At 47.1% G+C, this 16,081-nt stretch overlaps 1 protein-coding gene across 5 annotated transcripts in view; it reads right to left on the minus strand.

Moving 5' to 3' along the window:
- Window positions 1-16,081, minus strand: part of UBE2E3 (ubiquitin conjugating enzyme E2 E3) — a 99,200-nt gene that overhangs the window by 82,777 nt on the left and 342 nt on the right. For 2 of the 5 annotated variants that reach the window (XM_082201148.1, XM_082201150.1), the window contains exons 2-3: window positions 14,014-14,216; window positions 11,437-11,487 (exon numbers count right to left, since the gene is read on the minus strand). In XM_082201148.1, the coding sequence (XP_082057274.1) occupies window positions 11,437-11,487; window positions 14,014-14,207 (245 nt within the window). In that variant the 5' untranslated portion in view covers window positions 14,208-14,216. Of the gene's footprint in view, window positions 1-11,436; window positions 11,488-14,013; window positions 14,217-15,262; window positions 15,497-15,931; window positions 16,059-16,081 lie in introns of those variants that run through there. The other 3 variants (XM_082201147.1, XM_082201146.1, XM_082201149.1) reach the window with 3 other exon arrangements.

Consider the following 16,081-nt stretch of genomic DNA (forward strand, 5'->3'; position numbering starts at 1 on the left):
AAGATGAGGGTTCCAAAGTTTCCTTCAGATTAAGTGCCATTCTCCCATACAGGCTGCTGGCGCTTAGGAGGAAACTCCCCCCCCCCAAAAAAAAAAAAAAATATTAAAAGTGAAGTGTTGTTACACTGTTGTGAAAAAGAGAGAGAAAAATCCATCTAAATGATAGGGACCTGGCCAGTGTTCATTTAATTTGTATTGGAGATCAGGGTTGGGAAAACCCAAGGCTTTGAATACGGCTGCAGAAGTGTGATTTTCACAATTCTACATCCTCCACACATTCACCCTTCAGGTTTAGCTGAGATACAAAGGAAGCCACATTAAGTAAAGTCTGAGGACAGCTCCTGGATGAGAAACTCCTGACCCTTTTCGTTTTTATGACAAGAAGGGTTACTTCCTTGCTCGGCTATGATTACTAGGGAAGTGAATGGCACAGATTTCCTGTCAGCCTTTGGTTTAACAGGCTTAGTGTATCAATTGAATGTTATGACCAGCTGTCGAGGAAAATGCGCTAAGCCCTGGATGTCAGGCAAAAGGTTGAATTTGAGTGCGCGTGTTTCGCGGGCAGAGGGACGAGTAAAATACACGTCCAGGAAAAACAGCGAACTGGGAAACGCTACATCAATTTGCAGCAGGCTGGGTGGTCATTTTAGGCCAAGCTAGGAGAAGGCAACCAGATGCCGTCAAAATATTGCTAGACTCCAACTCCCGTCAGCCCCAGTCAGGGCAGCCAATGGTTGGGGATGATGGGAAATGAAGTCCCAGCAATTTTGGGAGGTTGCCATGGTGGCTATTCCTGCGGCACAGACTTACCGTATTTTTCGCCCCATAAGACGCACCGGCCCATAAGACGCACCTAGATTTTTTGGGGGGAAATAAAGGGGAAAAAAATTATTCCCCCCCCCCAGGTGCGCTGCGCTGCACCAGGAGCTTGGGGCGTGCGGAGCTCAGCGCGCCCCAAGCTTCTGCGTGCCGGCAAGGTCTCCGCTAGCGTGGGAGAGCCGGGCGCCTCTCCCAGGGCTAGCGGACCCCTGCGCTAATCCAGAAGCTTGGGGCAAGCTGAGGTCAGCGCGCCCCAAGCTTCTGCGTGCCGGCAAGCAGTCCGCTAGCCCTGGGAGAGCCGCGGGGCTCTCCCAGGGCTAGCGGATCGCTGCGCTATACCAGGAGCTTGGGGCGTGCTGAGCTCAGCGCGCCCCAAGCTTCTAGGTGCGCGCAAGCAGTCCGCTGCCGCCCCAAGCCTCGCGCACCCGGTGGGACCTCCTGCCGGGTGCGCGAGGCTTGCAGACACTCGCCCGAAGCAGGGGGAGCCCTCCCGAGGGCTCCCCGTGCTTCGGGCGACAGGCTGCCGCCCCAAGCCTCGCGCACCCGGTGGGACCTCCTGCCGGGCGCGCGAGGCTTGCAGGCATTCGCCCCATAAGACGCACCCCGATTTCCCCTTCATTTTTGGAGGGGAAAAAGTGCGTCTTATGGGGCGAAAAATACGGTAGTAAGACTATTTGGGTCTGACTTCTGAATAGGGAAGGCTAGAATTGGGTGCTCGGTACAGGCTCTGTGAGCAACTGTTCCCAAAGTCCAGCTTTTCCAAGTTGTAACTGACCGAGGAAAAGAGAAATTCTGATCTGATCTGCATAGCTGGCTTTGGAAGGATGGTGAGGCCTTCGCCTGCCTTCTGTCCTCTCCTGGTTGTTTCTCAAAATTCAGAGTGTGGCCACTCTGATGGGAGCCAGCCCACAACCTGTTGAGCTCCATTCGAAGTGGCAAGTCAACTTTTATGAGGCCACCAGTGGGTTTATAGTGACTGGCATCATAAAAGCATCCGAAAGGTCTGAACTGAAAACTGTTTAAAACCTAACTCTTCAACACTATGGAGATTGAGACTGAGCAGGATTTTTCCAAGAGGTTGTGCCTAAAACATGCCTGAGGATTCAGTTCTGGCAGTTCAGTCCAGTTGAACTCAATATGTTTTAGTTCAGGCAGGAGATGCACTGGATTGCAGTCTAGGTTCTATTTTTAAAACCCCACACTCAAAACACTGAAAGTCCACATTTTTCACAGTGCTGACTTGTGCTTTAAGGCTCACCCACAATTTCCACTCAATTGTATCATGGGCTGATTAATTCTGATCTCTTTTATTGTTGCTTTGCAAAAATCTGATATTGCTTGGTTAAGCAAAATCTCCCATGTTCATTTTATAGTGGACCTGATGGTGTAAATTAACCCGTTTGTGGAATAGTGGGCTACTACTTCTGAAACGGGTCTGGAGGCCAGGAAGTGAAGGGAAAGGAAGCACAGAGAACAAAGGCACATGAAAAATACAAGGGCAAAAACCTATACCAGGATCAGAGAGTCCATATACATACATGCACAATGCCATTAGATCTGAGTTTCATGACCTTTAATTTTTGTTTCACTTCAGGTGAGGCAGTGCTAAACCAGTGGCAACAGATGAGATGAGGGCCAATAACTCAATCCAGACAAAATGGAGAGTCTGGTGGTGGGTGATTTGCCTGCCGCCATGTGTGGTACCCATGCCAGGCTCAACAAGGCTACACTCCTCCTGTACGAATGGGCTTGCAGTTTGGGTGTTAGTGGTATCCACTGCCCTGTCTTTACCCCCTGGAACCTCACAAACTGCCAACTCAGCTTAATTCTTCAGCTGCAACTCTACCTGGAATGAACATGTCTGGTCTAGTGATCCATGCCCCGGTAATGCACTCTGCAGAAGGCATTTCGGAGAAACCACAATTGGTCCATAATACAGCTGTGAGGCTAGGTGATTGTCATAACATTACACCTCTCTTCTGCCAGTTTGTTGTGCCGATCCCAACTCCCAATTAGTTTCTGGGCTAAATCTGAAGTCGTGTTTTTGGCCTTTACGGCTTGAGGACAGTAATCCTGATGGGCCACTTATCTCGTCTATACTCCTAAGACAGTGTTTCCCAAACGAGGGTCTCCAGCTGTTTTTGGACTACAATTCCCATCATTGCTGACCACTGGTCCTGCTAGCTAGGGATGATGGGAGTTGTAGTCCAAAAACAGCTGGAGACCCAAGTTTGGGAAGCACTGCTCTAGGATCTTCAGCAAAGGGCCTTCTCCAGGCGTCTGTGGTGTAGGGAGGAGGCCTTTTTAGTGGTAGTTCCTCAACTGGGGAATGTGCTCCCAAAGGATGCTTGCCTGGCAGCTCCTTCATTGTAATTTTGGCATCAGGCAGAAAGATTGCCCCTCCCCTTAATGTTACAGGAGGGAGGTCTGTAAGGGGCTTCTACTCATGTTCCCTTGAACCCTCTATGTAGAACCATGGACAAGATAAAGCAAAAAAACCCCCAAGCGAACAGGAATAGAAGCCCGCTGCAGATGTTTCCAACATAACACAAGGAAGGTTGAGGACTAAGGGAGGGCAAGACAGCTTCAAGGACACTGGGGTGGGGCTTGCAGGTATATCACTTTCTCCAGCCACACTCTGAGCATTCACACAGTCAACACCTTATTGGCTCGTGTTTCCAAACCAGTGTGGTATAGTGGTTAGAGCAGAGGCGAGGAACTTGTGGCCCTCCAGATGTTGTGGAATACAGCTCCCATTAACCCTCACCCTTCATTGGTCATGGTGGCTGGGGCTGCAGGGAGTTGGGAGTCTGGCAATGTCTGAAGCGCCGTAGGCTCCCCATCCCAAGGTTGGAGCATCAAGACTCAGACTGAGTAACTCCAAGTTCAAATCCCCACTCAGCCATGAAGCTCACTGGGTGACCTGAGATCAGTCACTGTTCCCTTTGAGGGTTGTTGTGAAGGTTAAAGAGGAGCAGGACCTTGAGCTCTGTGGGCATCAATGCAATAAATCAGTGTTTCCCAACCTTTTTTGGGCAAAGGCACACTTGTTTCATGAAAAAAATTTCGAGGCACACCACCATGCCAGATGGGGAAAGGTCACTTTTTACTTATGTAAAAAAAAAAAAAAAATAGTAACAGCATAGAAGGTAATGGTTAGGCTAGCATCCCTCTTCCAAATATGCTAGGTTTTTATTTGCAGGGACTGTTCTACATGGGAAAGCATTCAGCACTGTCATTCTCCGATCTGCCATCTGAATTGGTACTATTCTGGGTCAACTTACTCTGCTGCATGTGTAGATGAGGCCTTATTAACATTTAAGCTGAGAAAAGTATGACGTTTCAGTAGACAGTCTGCAAAATGGCACCAAGTGTGGGGGAGGGGGCAGAACAGGTTTCAGATACAGGATATTAAGCATACACGTACCTCAGATTGAACTGGTTGCTTGCTTTGCAAGTTTTCATTTCCCAAATGACTGCCTTGGCAAGCGCAATACCTGCCAGGCTCAACGCCGGTCTCGCGCTGCCGCTTCCCGCGCTCTCAAGGCCCCGGGAGGAGGAAGGCGTGAAGGGAATCCCGAAGGCGCGAAAACCTTGCGCATGCGCAGGCCTTCCGCCTGCGACAGCCCAGTAGGCCGGCCTAGCCTAGCCGTGCGGCAAGAGCAGTCAAGAGCTAGCATGCGGCAGAGCGGCGATGGGATGTGGGAGGGAGCTCGCTCCTCGCCGCCGCCGCCCCGCCTCTCGCCGCCCGACTCGCCTGCCTCCCTCCCACGGCACACCAGGCAACGTCTCGCGGCACACTAGTGTGCCGCGGAACACCGGTTGGGAAACACTGCAATAAATTAATAAATAAATAAAAGTAAAAAAAAAAAATAAAGCATGGATTTGTCTCACTGACACCTTAAACTACTGCTTGCAAATGTCTTAGATGTGCATCAGCAAGTGGCCAAGATGGAAAAGGCCTGTTCTCTCCATGTGTCAAGTACAAAGAGGTCAAATCAGGTGAAATATAAGAAGCTGTTAGGTGGGAATGTTAAGTGGATGGTGGGGGAAGAGTAAGAATGAAGCTCAAAAGAATTCACACAGAAATTGAAATCTAACAGCAACGCTGCCAAATTTGGGAAGGGCTGTAATGTGTGAATAGAGCTCTAGCTCCGAGAAACAAATAAACAGCAAATAAATAAATTGCAAGCCAAATTGTCGGCAAAAAAACCCACTGAATATTCACATTCATCAGATAAAGGGTGATAAACATAATTGTATTATGGAGCGAGCCGCGATGTTTGCAGTACTGCTAGTCAGTGAGGAAAGCTAACGTTTGCTGCACGGTAAATTATCCCCAATTACATTTACCACAGTGGCTTCCTAATTATACATATAAACAAAATAACACACAGCAACCCCCAAAGTAATCCAATCATTTCCTTTGCATATTAGTATCTTTCTGGCACGAGAAGAAGCCAAGCTTCCTCTTACCATTTGTGATTACTTTTTAGCTTGGACGACGAGAAATCACTCTTGGCAGCATCTATTACCCGATTACCCTGAAATGCTGGAGCTTTAAACAATGGAGAGACTGGTTTTCCATTCAAAGCAGAGCACTCTCCCCGCCCTGCCCCGCAATACCTCACTTTTTTCCTTGCTTAGCAGTACAGTGGTACCTCAGGTTAAGTACTGTTTGGGTGGGCAGGGGGAGAGAGAGACTATCTTTCCCTTACAGTCCTCTGGAATGAGATCTGGTGGGGATTGAAAAAGAATCCCTTATCCTGCTGCTTCTGAGCACCTGCAAAGAGACAGGTGGTTCCTTTCTTCCGAGACCTCTCTGCATAGACCAGGCACGCCATGTAAGGTAAACAAAGGTAAAGGACCCCTGGACGGTTAAGTCCAGTCAAAGGCAACTACAGTGGCACCTCGGGTTAAGAACTTAATTCGTTCTGGAGGTCCGTTCTTAACCTGAAACTGTTCTTCACCTGAAGCACCACTTTAGCTAATGGGGCCTCCTGCTGCTGCTGCACCGCCGGAGCCCGATTTCTGTTCTCATCCTGAAGTAAAGTTCTTAACCTGAAGCACTATTTCTGGGTTAGCGGAGTCTGTAACCTGAAGCGTCTGCAACTAAAGTTGTGAGCGGAGGTATATTGCTATCAAGTTCCACTTTTAATGACTGAGAACCTTCTCAACCAAGTCCTGGCACCGTAAGAAAATAAATATGACGCAGGCAATTCCAAACCAAAACGTTTGCAGTGCACCTGGAAACCTGGTGTGTTTCCGCATTGTGCCAACACAACCTACAAAGTACAACAGTTTCTTCCTGCTGCTCTGAATTCAGGACATTTGCACGAGTGACGCTAAGCAGGCTTTTAAATCTGGAATGGATTGCCTGCGACGGTAATTAATGCAAGACAGAAAGCAGAGAGAGCATCGTTTTAAAATCAGATGGAAATGCTAGTCAACTGTGGCTTTTCATCCCATTTGCAGAAGCAGAACGGGCAAAAGGCGAAGAGGCCGTAACCCTACCCAATGCTGTGTAACAGCCAGGAGCAGGGACCGCAAGGAAGGATGTCCTGGGTTCAAATCTCACTTTGAACACAAGCTCACCAAGAAAAGCTACTATTCTGAGCCTCGCATTGGCTGCGCAAGAAACAATGCCCTGCCTTTATTGTTGTAAACATTCTGAGCCTGTCGCTTAACGGTGAAGATGTTGTTTAATGAGGTATTGTCTGTGATAACGATTTCATTTCACAATCTACATGATGCGCTCCGCATGTCTGAAATGCACTATATAGAAATGTGTTTTATTATTATTATCTTCCTATGGTACTTTTTGGGCGCTGGTTCCCAGGTACAAACTGCAGCGCAATTTCTAAAAGCTGCCCACATGTGCAAATTGCAGCTTTCGCCAAAACACGCCCCAGAAAAGGGATTTCCAGTCATTGCTCGCGAGTCATTTGCAAACAGTAATTTGCTGTTTATTTGCACACAAGGGCCCTTCATAAGGCACACATATTTATATACTTGGGAAGTGGTTTCTGAAGACAAAATGCAGTTTACGAAATGCCCCTTAAAACCGTTTAAGAGCGTGGCTGGAAGACACCCTGAGCTTCCAAGGTACTGGCAATTCCCTAACAAAACAGCTCCTCCAATAACGCTACCTTTTTATTGAGGAAGCTTCACTTTCATCTACCTCTCATTTCTCACAGAGAACAAGCAACTTTTTTCCAGATTGCTGGTGTGACAGTAGAATCCAATAGCCTCTTTAAAAAAAAACCAAAAAAAACCACCAAAATAAAAAAAGCAAAACCCTTTTGAACAAATTTGTATCAGGTGGAAGAAGAATTCCATCCCATAAATTACAGCAGGAAATTCCGAATATTTCAACATTTATGTTCTCTTCACTTCAAGCCTGCAAGGGGGCACAGTGTCCACGCTTATTATTTTAACCGGAAGCTGTTTATCAAACTTTCCAAGTAAGCTGCTTTATCAGAGACCTCCCTTAGTGTACACGCTAAAATGGTATAGAGAAAACAAGAACAACTGACAGACAACTATACATAAAATAATTATCGCGGAAACACATTTTAAAAAATCAGTCAAACTTTTACAAGTGAACATAGGTAATTTCCACAGATTTTTCCACTGTTGTCAAAAGACCTGCAGAATTCAAAAAATATGGCCATTGGTTCCACACTGGGGACCATACACTGATAATCACCTGAACTCTGTGAGATGCCCCTACCGAGAACTTAAAGAGAGGAAGGGCCTCTCACCAGAGGTGGTTTTGGGGGGGGGGAGAGATCCTAAGTTGCCCCTGGAAAGCATAGCGTTCACAAACTAAGAATTCTTTCACCGTACCTACAACCTCCTCAAGATGAGAAGGGCAAGCCTGTTTGGGTGGGCAGGGAGAGAGAGAGGCTATCTTTCCCTTACAGTCCTCTGCAATGAGATCTGGTGGGGATTGAAAAAGAATCCCTTATCCTATGGTGCCTCTTCCTGCTTCTGAGCACCTGCAAAGAGACAGGTGGCTCCTTTCTTCCGAGACCTCTCTGCATAGACCAGGCACGCCATGTAAGGTAAACAAAGGTAAAGGACCCCTGGACGGTTAAGTCCAGTCAAAGGCAACTACAGTGGTACCTCGGGTTAAGTACTTAATTCGTTCTGGAGGTCTGTTCTTAACCTGAAACTGTTCTTAACCTGAAGCACCACTTTAGCTAATAGGGCCTCCCGCTGATGCCGCACCGCCGCTGCACGATTTCTGTTCTCATCCTGAAGCAAAGTTCTTAACCCGAGGTACTATTTTTGGCTTGGCGGAGTCTGTAACCTGAAGCGTCTGTAACCTGAAGCATCTGTAACCCGAGGTACCAATGTATGGGGTTCTGGAGCTCATCTCGCTTTCAGGCCAAGAGAGCCGGGGTTTGTCCGCAGACAGCTTTCCGGGTCATGTGGCCAGCTTCTGGCGCAACGAAACACCGTGACGGAAACCAGAAACGCCATTTATCTTCCCACTGCAGCAGTGCCTATTTATCTACTTGCACTGGCGTGCTTTTGAACTGCTAGGTTGGCAGGAGCTGGGACAGAGAAACGGGAGCTCACCCCGTCGCAGGGATTCGAACCGCCGACCTTCTGATCAGCAAGCCCAAGAGGCTCAGTGGTTTAGATCATAGTGTCACCCTTTCTTCCTAGACCTCTCTGCACAGACCAGACACACCATTTAAGAGGGCTGGGGAGCTGGGCCTCCCAAAAAAAAATTCAGTGAAGGGGCCAGGCCCCCTTAAAGTTCCACGATGGCTATACATGCATGGCATGCTGGTTTTGCACAGCCCTGTCAATCGAGGGGACAAAATGGCACACATGGCATAGACAGTGGACCTCATGGATATTTACCCCTGGATATTTCTCATATCTCAAAGAAAAAGAAATATCCGCTACTGATTCTTCTTTTTAACATTATCATTTCCTTCCTGCACTCTCTTTGCTTTCAAGGAAGAACAACTATGCCTCGGTCCAGTATACCTGAAGGAGCGTCTTCACCCCCATCGTTCAGCCTGGACACTGAGGTCCAACACCGAGGGCCTTCTGGCGGTTCCCTCACTGCGAGAAGCCAAGTTACAGGGAACCAGACAGAGGGCCTTCTCGGCAGTGGCGCCCTCCCTGTGGAATGCCCTCCCACCAGATGTCAAAGAGAAAAACAACTACCAAACTTTTAGAAGACATCTGAAGGCAGCCCTGTTTAGGGAAGCTTTTAATGTTTAATAGGTTATTGTATTTTTGTGTTTTGTTGGAAGCCGCCCAGAGTGGCTGGGGAAACCCAGCCAGATGGGCGGGGTATAAATAATAAATTAGTATTGTTATTATTACTATGCAGTTTGTTGTCATTTTTTTATACATTTATCCAAGTTGCACGCCGCCCTTCATCTGTAGACCTCAGACCGTAACAACGCAAGATAAAAACACAAAATGAATAATAAAAACAAGAACAAAAATAAACCCACAGACCAATAAGCCCCCCGCCCCTCTCACTGCATGCAATCTTACTGGATTCCAAAGTTCTCCATACACATGCAGTGCATCAAACAGAAAGGAAGGATAGGAAGAACCACATGCACTGCCCAGCACGATAAAATCCACTTTCGGAGAAGCAAATATTTCTTTCCCTGGCACAACGTATCATTCGCCGCCGGTATTTGTGTAGCGTTTCCCCTGTGTGCTTGAAACACTTCACGTAGGTTATTGCACTCAACAATTTTCAGGCTACCACCCAAATCTTGCCGTTTTGCCTTTAAATTAACTGTTTATGCTACCTGACCCACCCCCACTGCTATAGGAAAACAGGATTGCAGCTGTGCTGCGCAACAGGGAAGGCGGGCAGAGGGGAGTGGGACGAGGAGAAATGGTCCAGAGAGGCAGCCTCTGCCTCATCTTCCAGTTCAGCTGTGAATTTAACAAGGCAGAGCATTAATCTGCAGGTTAAAGACTGCCAACTTCAGCCTTGGCGAACTTTACGGAAACACTGCAAGGTTGCAAGAGCACAGTATTCTATGATGGAGAGGTTGCAGGGGGGAGAGCCAGAACTTAGAAGGAGAACATCCACCTTGCATGCAGAAAGGAGGTTCAATCCACAATTCCTCCAGGCAGGGATGGGAATTCACCCTGATGGTCAGTTTAGAGTTAGATGATGGCAGTGCCAAGTCGAAATTCAAATTGCGAGCCACTAAGCTCATAGCTCAGTCTCTCTAACAGAAGTCTCAAATGCATGTGGGTTTCTTTCCCTCTTTAAAGCATTCTACCATCATCCTTTGCTGTTTCCATTGTAGGATGCCAGACCAGATATGTGATGTGACCACACAGCAGTAACACAAAACAACCACCACCACAACAACAATCCACACAAATGCAACAACAAAGAACAGACTATCCGACCTGTTGCAGCAAAGTGCCGGCACAAAGCTCAGAATAGCGCTTGACCTGCCCTGCAGAAGTCAACGCTTTTGTCGCCAATTCCTGGTGTCAAGATGTATTTATTTATTTTGGAGCAGGTAAGAAAAGTGATAAAAGAGACCGCTTGCGCCAAAACACAACAGCAGCAGCAGCAAAAAAATAAAAAAGCCACTTAGGCTCTGACAGCTATTTCCCCCACAATCCAATTAAAGAGCAATCCTCGCCCGAATAGTGCAATATTCTCACACATGAGGAATGCTTCCAATATACTGGTCACTGTAAACTGCAACGCAAACAGCGGGTGTGGAGGACGGAAGCGTACAAGAATTGATCAAGAGCAAAAAGTCAATAGGTGTATCCAGCACAGTTGAGAACAACTTTTATTTCCCAGTCCCAACACTGAATATTCGAGGAACACATCAAAGTTTTGCTTACTGCACAAGCATGCATGACAACTGACCATTTCTCAACCAAAGGCTGAGCTAGCGTTCACTCTTTGTAGAGATCCCCCAGAGTTCTCACATTTTTTTAAAAAAAAAGAGACAAGCATTCATTCATTCGCACCAACTTGCCCTTCTCCTTTGCTAAAAGCTTCCACCGCTCCCAAGAGTCTCTGAGTTGTGTTTACAATGCCTCTTTATCGCAGGACTCTCGGCTGCCCAGAAAACCAAACTTCCAGATGCTGCACTTCCAACTTTCTTTCAAAAAAAAGGAAGGGGGGGGAAAGCAGACCGCAATCGCAAAAAAAAAACAACAACCCAGGGGGTTACCTGCTTTCACTTCCAATTCCAACACACCCTTCCGTAAGCTTGAGCTCTCCCTAAGCTAACAAGAAATCCCGTCTGTAATGACAATTTAGCTTATGCAAACATAGCACTTGTCAACAAGGGCTACTATTTCCAGCAAGCGTGACACCTACCCTGTGTAGCTAACAATCAAAGCTTCATGGTACGTTCTATCCAGCATCTGGCTGCACTTGTTCCTCACACAACTCCTGATTTATCTTAAATCCACTTACAAACATTGCAGAGCGACACATCTGTCCAACGCCAAGCGTTCCTCTGTTCACACTAACTCCCCGCCCCCCGTTTCTGCCCTCGTTGGCACACTCATTCACACACACCCCGCGGCCACCCCCCTCCCCCCCAAAAAAAAAATCATAAGTTTGGGCGGTTTTCCCCGTACCTGCAGTTCGGAGGTGGGTCCAGGGTTATTTCAGCCAGCTCCTTTTGAATCCTGTTGGCAAAATGAGAAGAGACACAGAGCGTTTGCGAGAGCCTGAGGAATATATCGGGGAATTACACTGCCCTCTACCACCATGCAGTTAAATGCAAGATTGGTTTTGCTTCAGTAATGCTAACATGGCTGCTTCCTCTTTGTTCTCAGAGGCATAACCCAAATCCCAGAACAGAGAAAACTTTGCAGCTTCCCTTTTCTTAGCTGTGCCGGTAAATAGAGCATTTGCACCTCAGCCTGGTGGGAATTCCCACCAAGCCCTCAGGAAAGTGAGTCTCAGGGATTTCCAGCCGCTCTTTAGGAGGCATTTCTTCTTTTTAATCTTATATGCAAATGAGACCCGGGAGGGAGGGGGAGAGGAGGAAAACAGAAGCATATTTGAGAATGACTTTTCTACCAACATTGCCTGGGAGTTGTAGCCAAGGCTGATGCATGACAAACAAGGACACTTTTTTTTTGGGGGGGGGAATGCTTCTCCTGCTGCCACTAGTGACTTTTAGCATTTCAATCACCTTGGTATATATGCATCCAGGTTGCTGGAACTAAGCCTTGACATCCTTCTGCTGCTTTCTCTCCTCAAACCCACGAAACATTTTTCTTTTCTTTTCCAGAAACCCCGTAAAATAAAACAAACACTGATCTATCAGTTGTGATTTCAGCCCAGATGGTATCTCTGGACAGCAGTTATAAAGATGCCTGCATCCCGAGAGAAAACGTTTCGCCACTTTTGCTATAGTTGATAGAAGTCATCAAAAGAAGGAACAAAATATTCTCTCTTTCTTTCTCTCTTTTTTGAAGGGAGGGGGATTTCACTGCTAATTTTACAAAGTGCAGATAATTTATGTTTTGCCTGTAGTAGATCCATGGCGATGACAAATGATTTAGATGGAACTGCTCTGGATTTGTACCATACATGAATTTACACAAAACATCAGGTCAAAGAACACACAGAGGCTAAGATTTTGCAAGATCAAGCAGGATATTAAAAGAATCACTCACTGGATTTATGTATCAGCAGTAAAGTTACTATATAAATACCTAGTAAGCCGCTAGCAAAAGTTATCTTAAATCCATTGGAAGTTACACAAAAGATCCACTTCTTATCATTTCCCCCCCCCCCAACGACTGTATGTACTTTTATTTTCAGACTCTACTGTTTTCGATTTAAAAGCAGCAGATGGTAAAAGCTAACACGCCCCTCAAGTCATTTTTGCAGGACTGCCCACCTGCAAGGCAAAGTTTCAGAGCTGCTAATGAATGTGTGGAGTTTGGCATCAGCATATTCCAACACGCACCCTCCAAACATATAGGCCAACTCTGAAATAAGTGTTAAACACTCCCACTGACATTGTGGGAGATTATTGCACCCTTAAATATCTTGGATGCCATTTGTCAGATACACTATTGGAGAATGTAACACAGATTCCTAGCTAAAAGTGAGCTTTGAGGAAATGATTACTGGGTTACCTCCAAAGAGGCAGAGATCAACAAGGCATTTTAAGTTTGCCCAATTGAGAAGGCTGTTAAAGAAAATTAACCCGTGAATGAGGATATTCAGAACTCTGCAAATCGTAGATGCGCAAAGGTAGCCTCTAGCGGGTTCCTCTCAAGTTTTTGAAACTTTCAAGATAGAAGGGCAGTCATTAATCTGTAGTTCCAATGAGGTAAAAGGCACTCAAGCTAGCACACCTGCTTGCATTTCAACGAACCAACCAAACAAACAAAAAAACCTTCTATGGATGTGAATGCATGAGGTTCCCAAAAAGAAAAAGAGCAAAAGAGTCGTTTCTCGTCAAGTACTCTTATACAGCATCCAAGCCAAGCCAAATGATGAATCGTCCCATTTCCTCCCATCCCCACCAAAAGAAAGAGTTGAAGCATTCAGATCCAGGTATGAATGTACATGAAGGAACCTCTCCTGATGACGCCACATCGCCCAGGGGAAACTGGAGCTGTTCTACGAGTGGGCAAAGTGAATCGAAGCAGCGCCCCCAGCACACACATATACAGGGGCAAAGCAGTTCACAACTCGACTCCCCATTAAACACAGCGCCCAAGAATCAGGGGGTGACCCCAACAGCGCACTGGTCACAACTCTGCCTGGATCCATTCAACCGCCATCGCTGACGCGGTGTTAGAAAGAGACCTCTTAATCCACGGACTATTTCCATGCGGGTCTCGCCATCCCAACAGTCAAAATAAACAAAATCCTTCCAGTAGCACCTTAAAGACCAACTAAGTTAGTTCTTGGTATGAGCTTTCGTGTGCATGCACACTTCTTCAGATACACACAAAAGCTCATACCAAGAACTAACTTAGTTGGTCTTTAAGGTGCTACTGGAAGGATTTTTTTTATTTTGACTATGGCAGACCAACACGGCTACCTATCTGTAACATCCAAACAGTGAACAGCAACATCTCAAAGTTTGTTAGTTCACCTTAAGGACCTTCCCTTGTTTGCAAAGCAAAGCAAACAAACAAAAATAAAACCTTTCTCCCTGAAAAATTGTGTGTGGGACACATTACCTTTTAGCACTAGTGGAGAGCTTGGCAGTCGTTTTGCTGGAGAGTTTGGTGTTTTTCTTCTGTTGGGTGGCCGAAGGCTTTCTCTCTTCTTGCTCCTCAGGTTCAGGGGCTGGCGGGTCCCTCTGATCTGCATCTGAACTCCCACTGCTAGTACTTGGACTTTCGTCATCTGACCTCTGCCTGTCACTGGACATCTTGGAAAACTTTCAGGGAAGGAGCAAAGGAGGGACAAAAAGAAAAAAAAAACACGTCAATTTCCAGGAAAAATAAATATGACTTAGTTATACATTTGGTGGCCAAGACTACTGAAGCTATACTCTATTGTAATTCACCCAAGAACAACAAATCTTTTGATTCCTCTTTATTATGACTGTGTGTCGATTGTTGATGTTACATTTTCTCTCCTGCACATAATAATTAAATAAAAATCAGTTCCACCCAGCGAAGGGCTATTCATTCAGTCCCCTGTCATCTGCAAGCATACTTATTTGGTGCCCCTTAAACTGGTCATGATGAAGATTGGAATGGGGGGGGTGTACGAGAGGGGGGAAATAGGGTTGACCAAAATCACGTCTCAGTTTGAGGTTCCAATGCAACAGTTCCAATGTTTGTGAATTTTTTTTAAAGATTTTTTTTAAAAAAAAATGGATTTTCTCCTCCCACCTCCAAATCCTATCATGCGTCCTTCCCCCCCCCCCGCCCCACACCACACTCCCCAATTCTTCAGACAGTACGTCAATTGTCTACTTTGTTCGGAGGCATGAGGCAGATTTAGCAGAGTACTCGGGCAATGAGCATTAATAACTTATGACACGTTGTAAATAGCAGAGGCTTGCCAAAAAAATATAGGATTTTTTCCCCCTTTAAGTCAGTAATACCCTCTAAATATTTACACTGGAGCAGAGGGGGTCAAGGCAGACATATCTCCTCCTCCCCACCCCACCCCACCCCCAAGACTTAAGCTGATATACAAATTGGGAGGGGGAGTGAGAAATAAACCCACCACCAAAACCACCCACTCCCTCTTGTTTCCCTGTATTTAAAGGGCTGGAGGGGATTTGCTATTTCAGACTCAAATGCTTTTCTCTCCGTCCAGAGAAACCCGCGAGCTCGGGTTCTATTTACACGGCCGGCAGCAAGAATTGCATTTGGTCACTACCGAGCAGGCTGAAAAGGAGGAGGAGGGAGAGAGGGAAAGGGGGGAGAGAGAGAGAGAGAGAGAGAAGAAGAAGCATAATTCAAACTGCACCTTCTGCAAAGCTTTCAACGCCACCGAGTCTTGATCAGTTTCTACAAAACAGACCGACATATTTTTTTTCTCCTGCCCCCTCTAAAAAAAAACACATCCAGGGAGGCTCAGATCGGAGAGCTTGGAATATTTGTATTATATATCTATTTTTTTTCTATTTTTAGAAGAAGAAGAAAAAAGAGGATCCTCGTCGGGAATTGCAGGAGGGCAAAAATTGCAGCTCTGCCCCCCCCCCAACACCACCACCCCGCGCTCCCTCTCTCTCTCTCACACACACACAGAGAGAGTCTTCGCCGTCTCGCCCCCCCCCCCCCGCGCGCCTCGGCTTTGTAAGGAGAGCCGAGCTCCCAGCCAGGAGGGTATGGAGGGGCTGCTATGGCAGGAGCCTCCCCCCCCCGCACGCACACACTACCAGCGTGGTGTGTGCACACCAAGTGAGGCGTGAACTCAAGTCTCGGCTCCTCCGGCCACCGCCAGGCAGCAAGCGCTGAAAACAAGAACAAAGCTCCCTCTACCAATCTCTCTTTCTTCCTTCAACGCGCCCCCCCCCCTCAACCTCGGGCGCCGCGCTCCTTTTTCCCTCCTCCTCCTCCTCCTCTTCTCTCCTCCTCCCCCCACCATGCTCGCCCAGGCTCCTGCTGCAGCCACCTAACCCGTTTCTCCTTTTACCTTCGCAGGCGTCCTGTCCCGACGTTAGCTCGGAGGGGGGAGGGATGGACGGGAAAGGGGGGGGGAGGGCAGGGGAGAGAAAATGTCCTTGGAGGGGATGGAAGCAGCCCCGGGTGTGGGGTGCGGGGGGGGGGCGTTGAAATAAAGCAG

Source organism: Podarcis vaucheri, assembly GCF_965113315.1.
Source record: "Podarcis vaucheri genome assembly, chromosome: 1".
Classification (NCBI taxonomy): Eukaryota; Metazoa; Chordata; class Lepidosauria; order Squamata; family Lacertidae; genus Podarcis; species Podarcis vaucheri.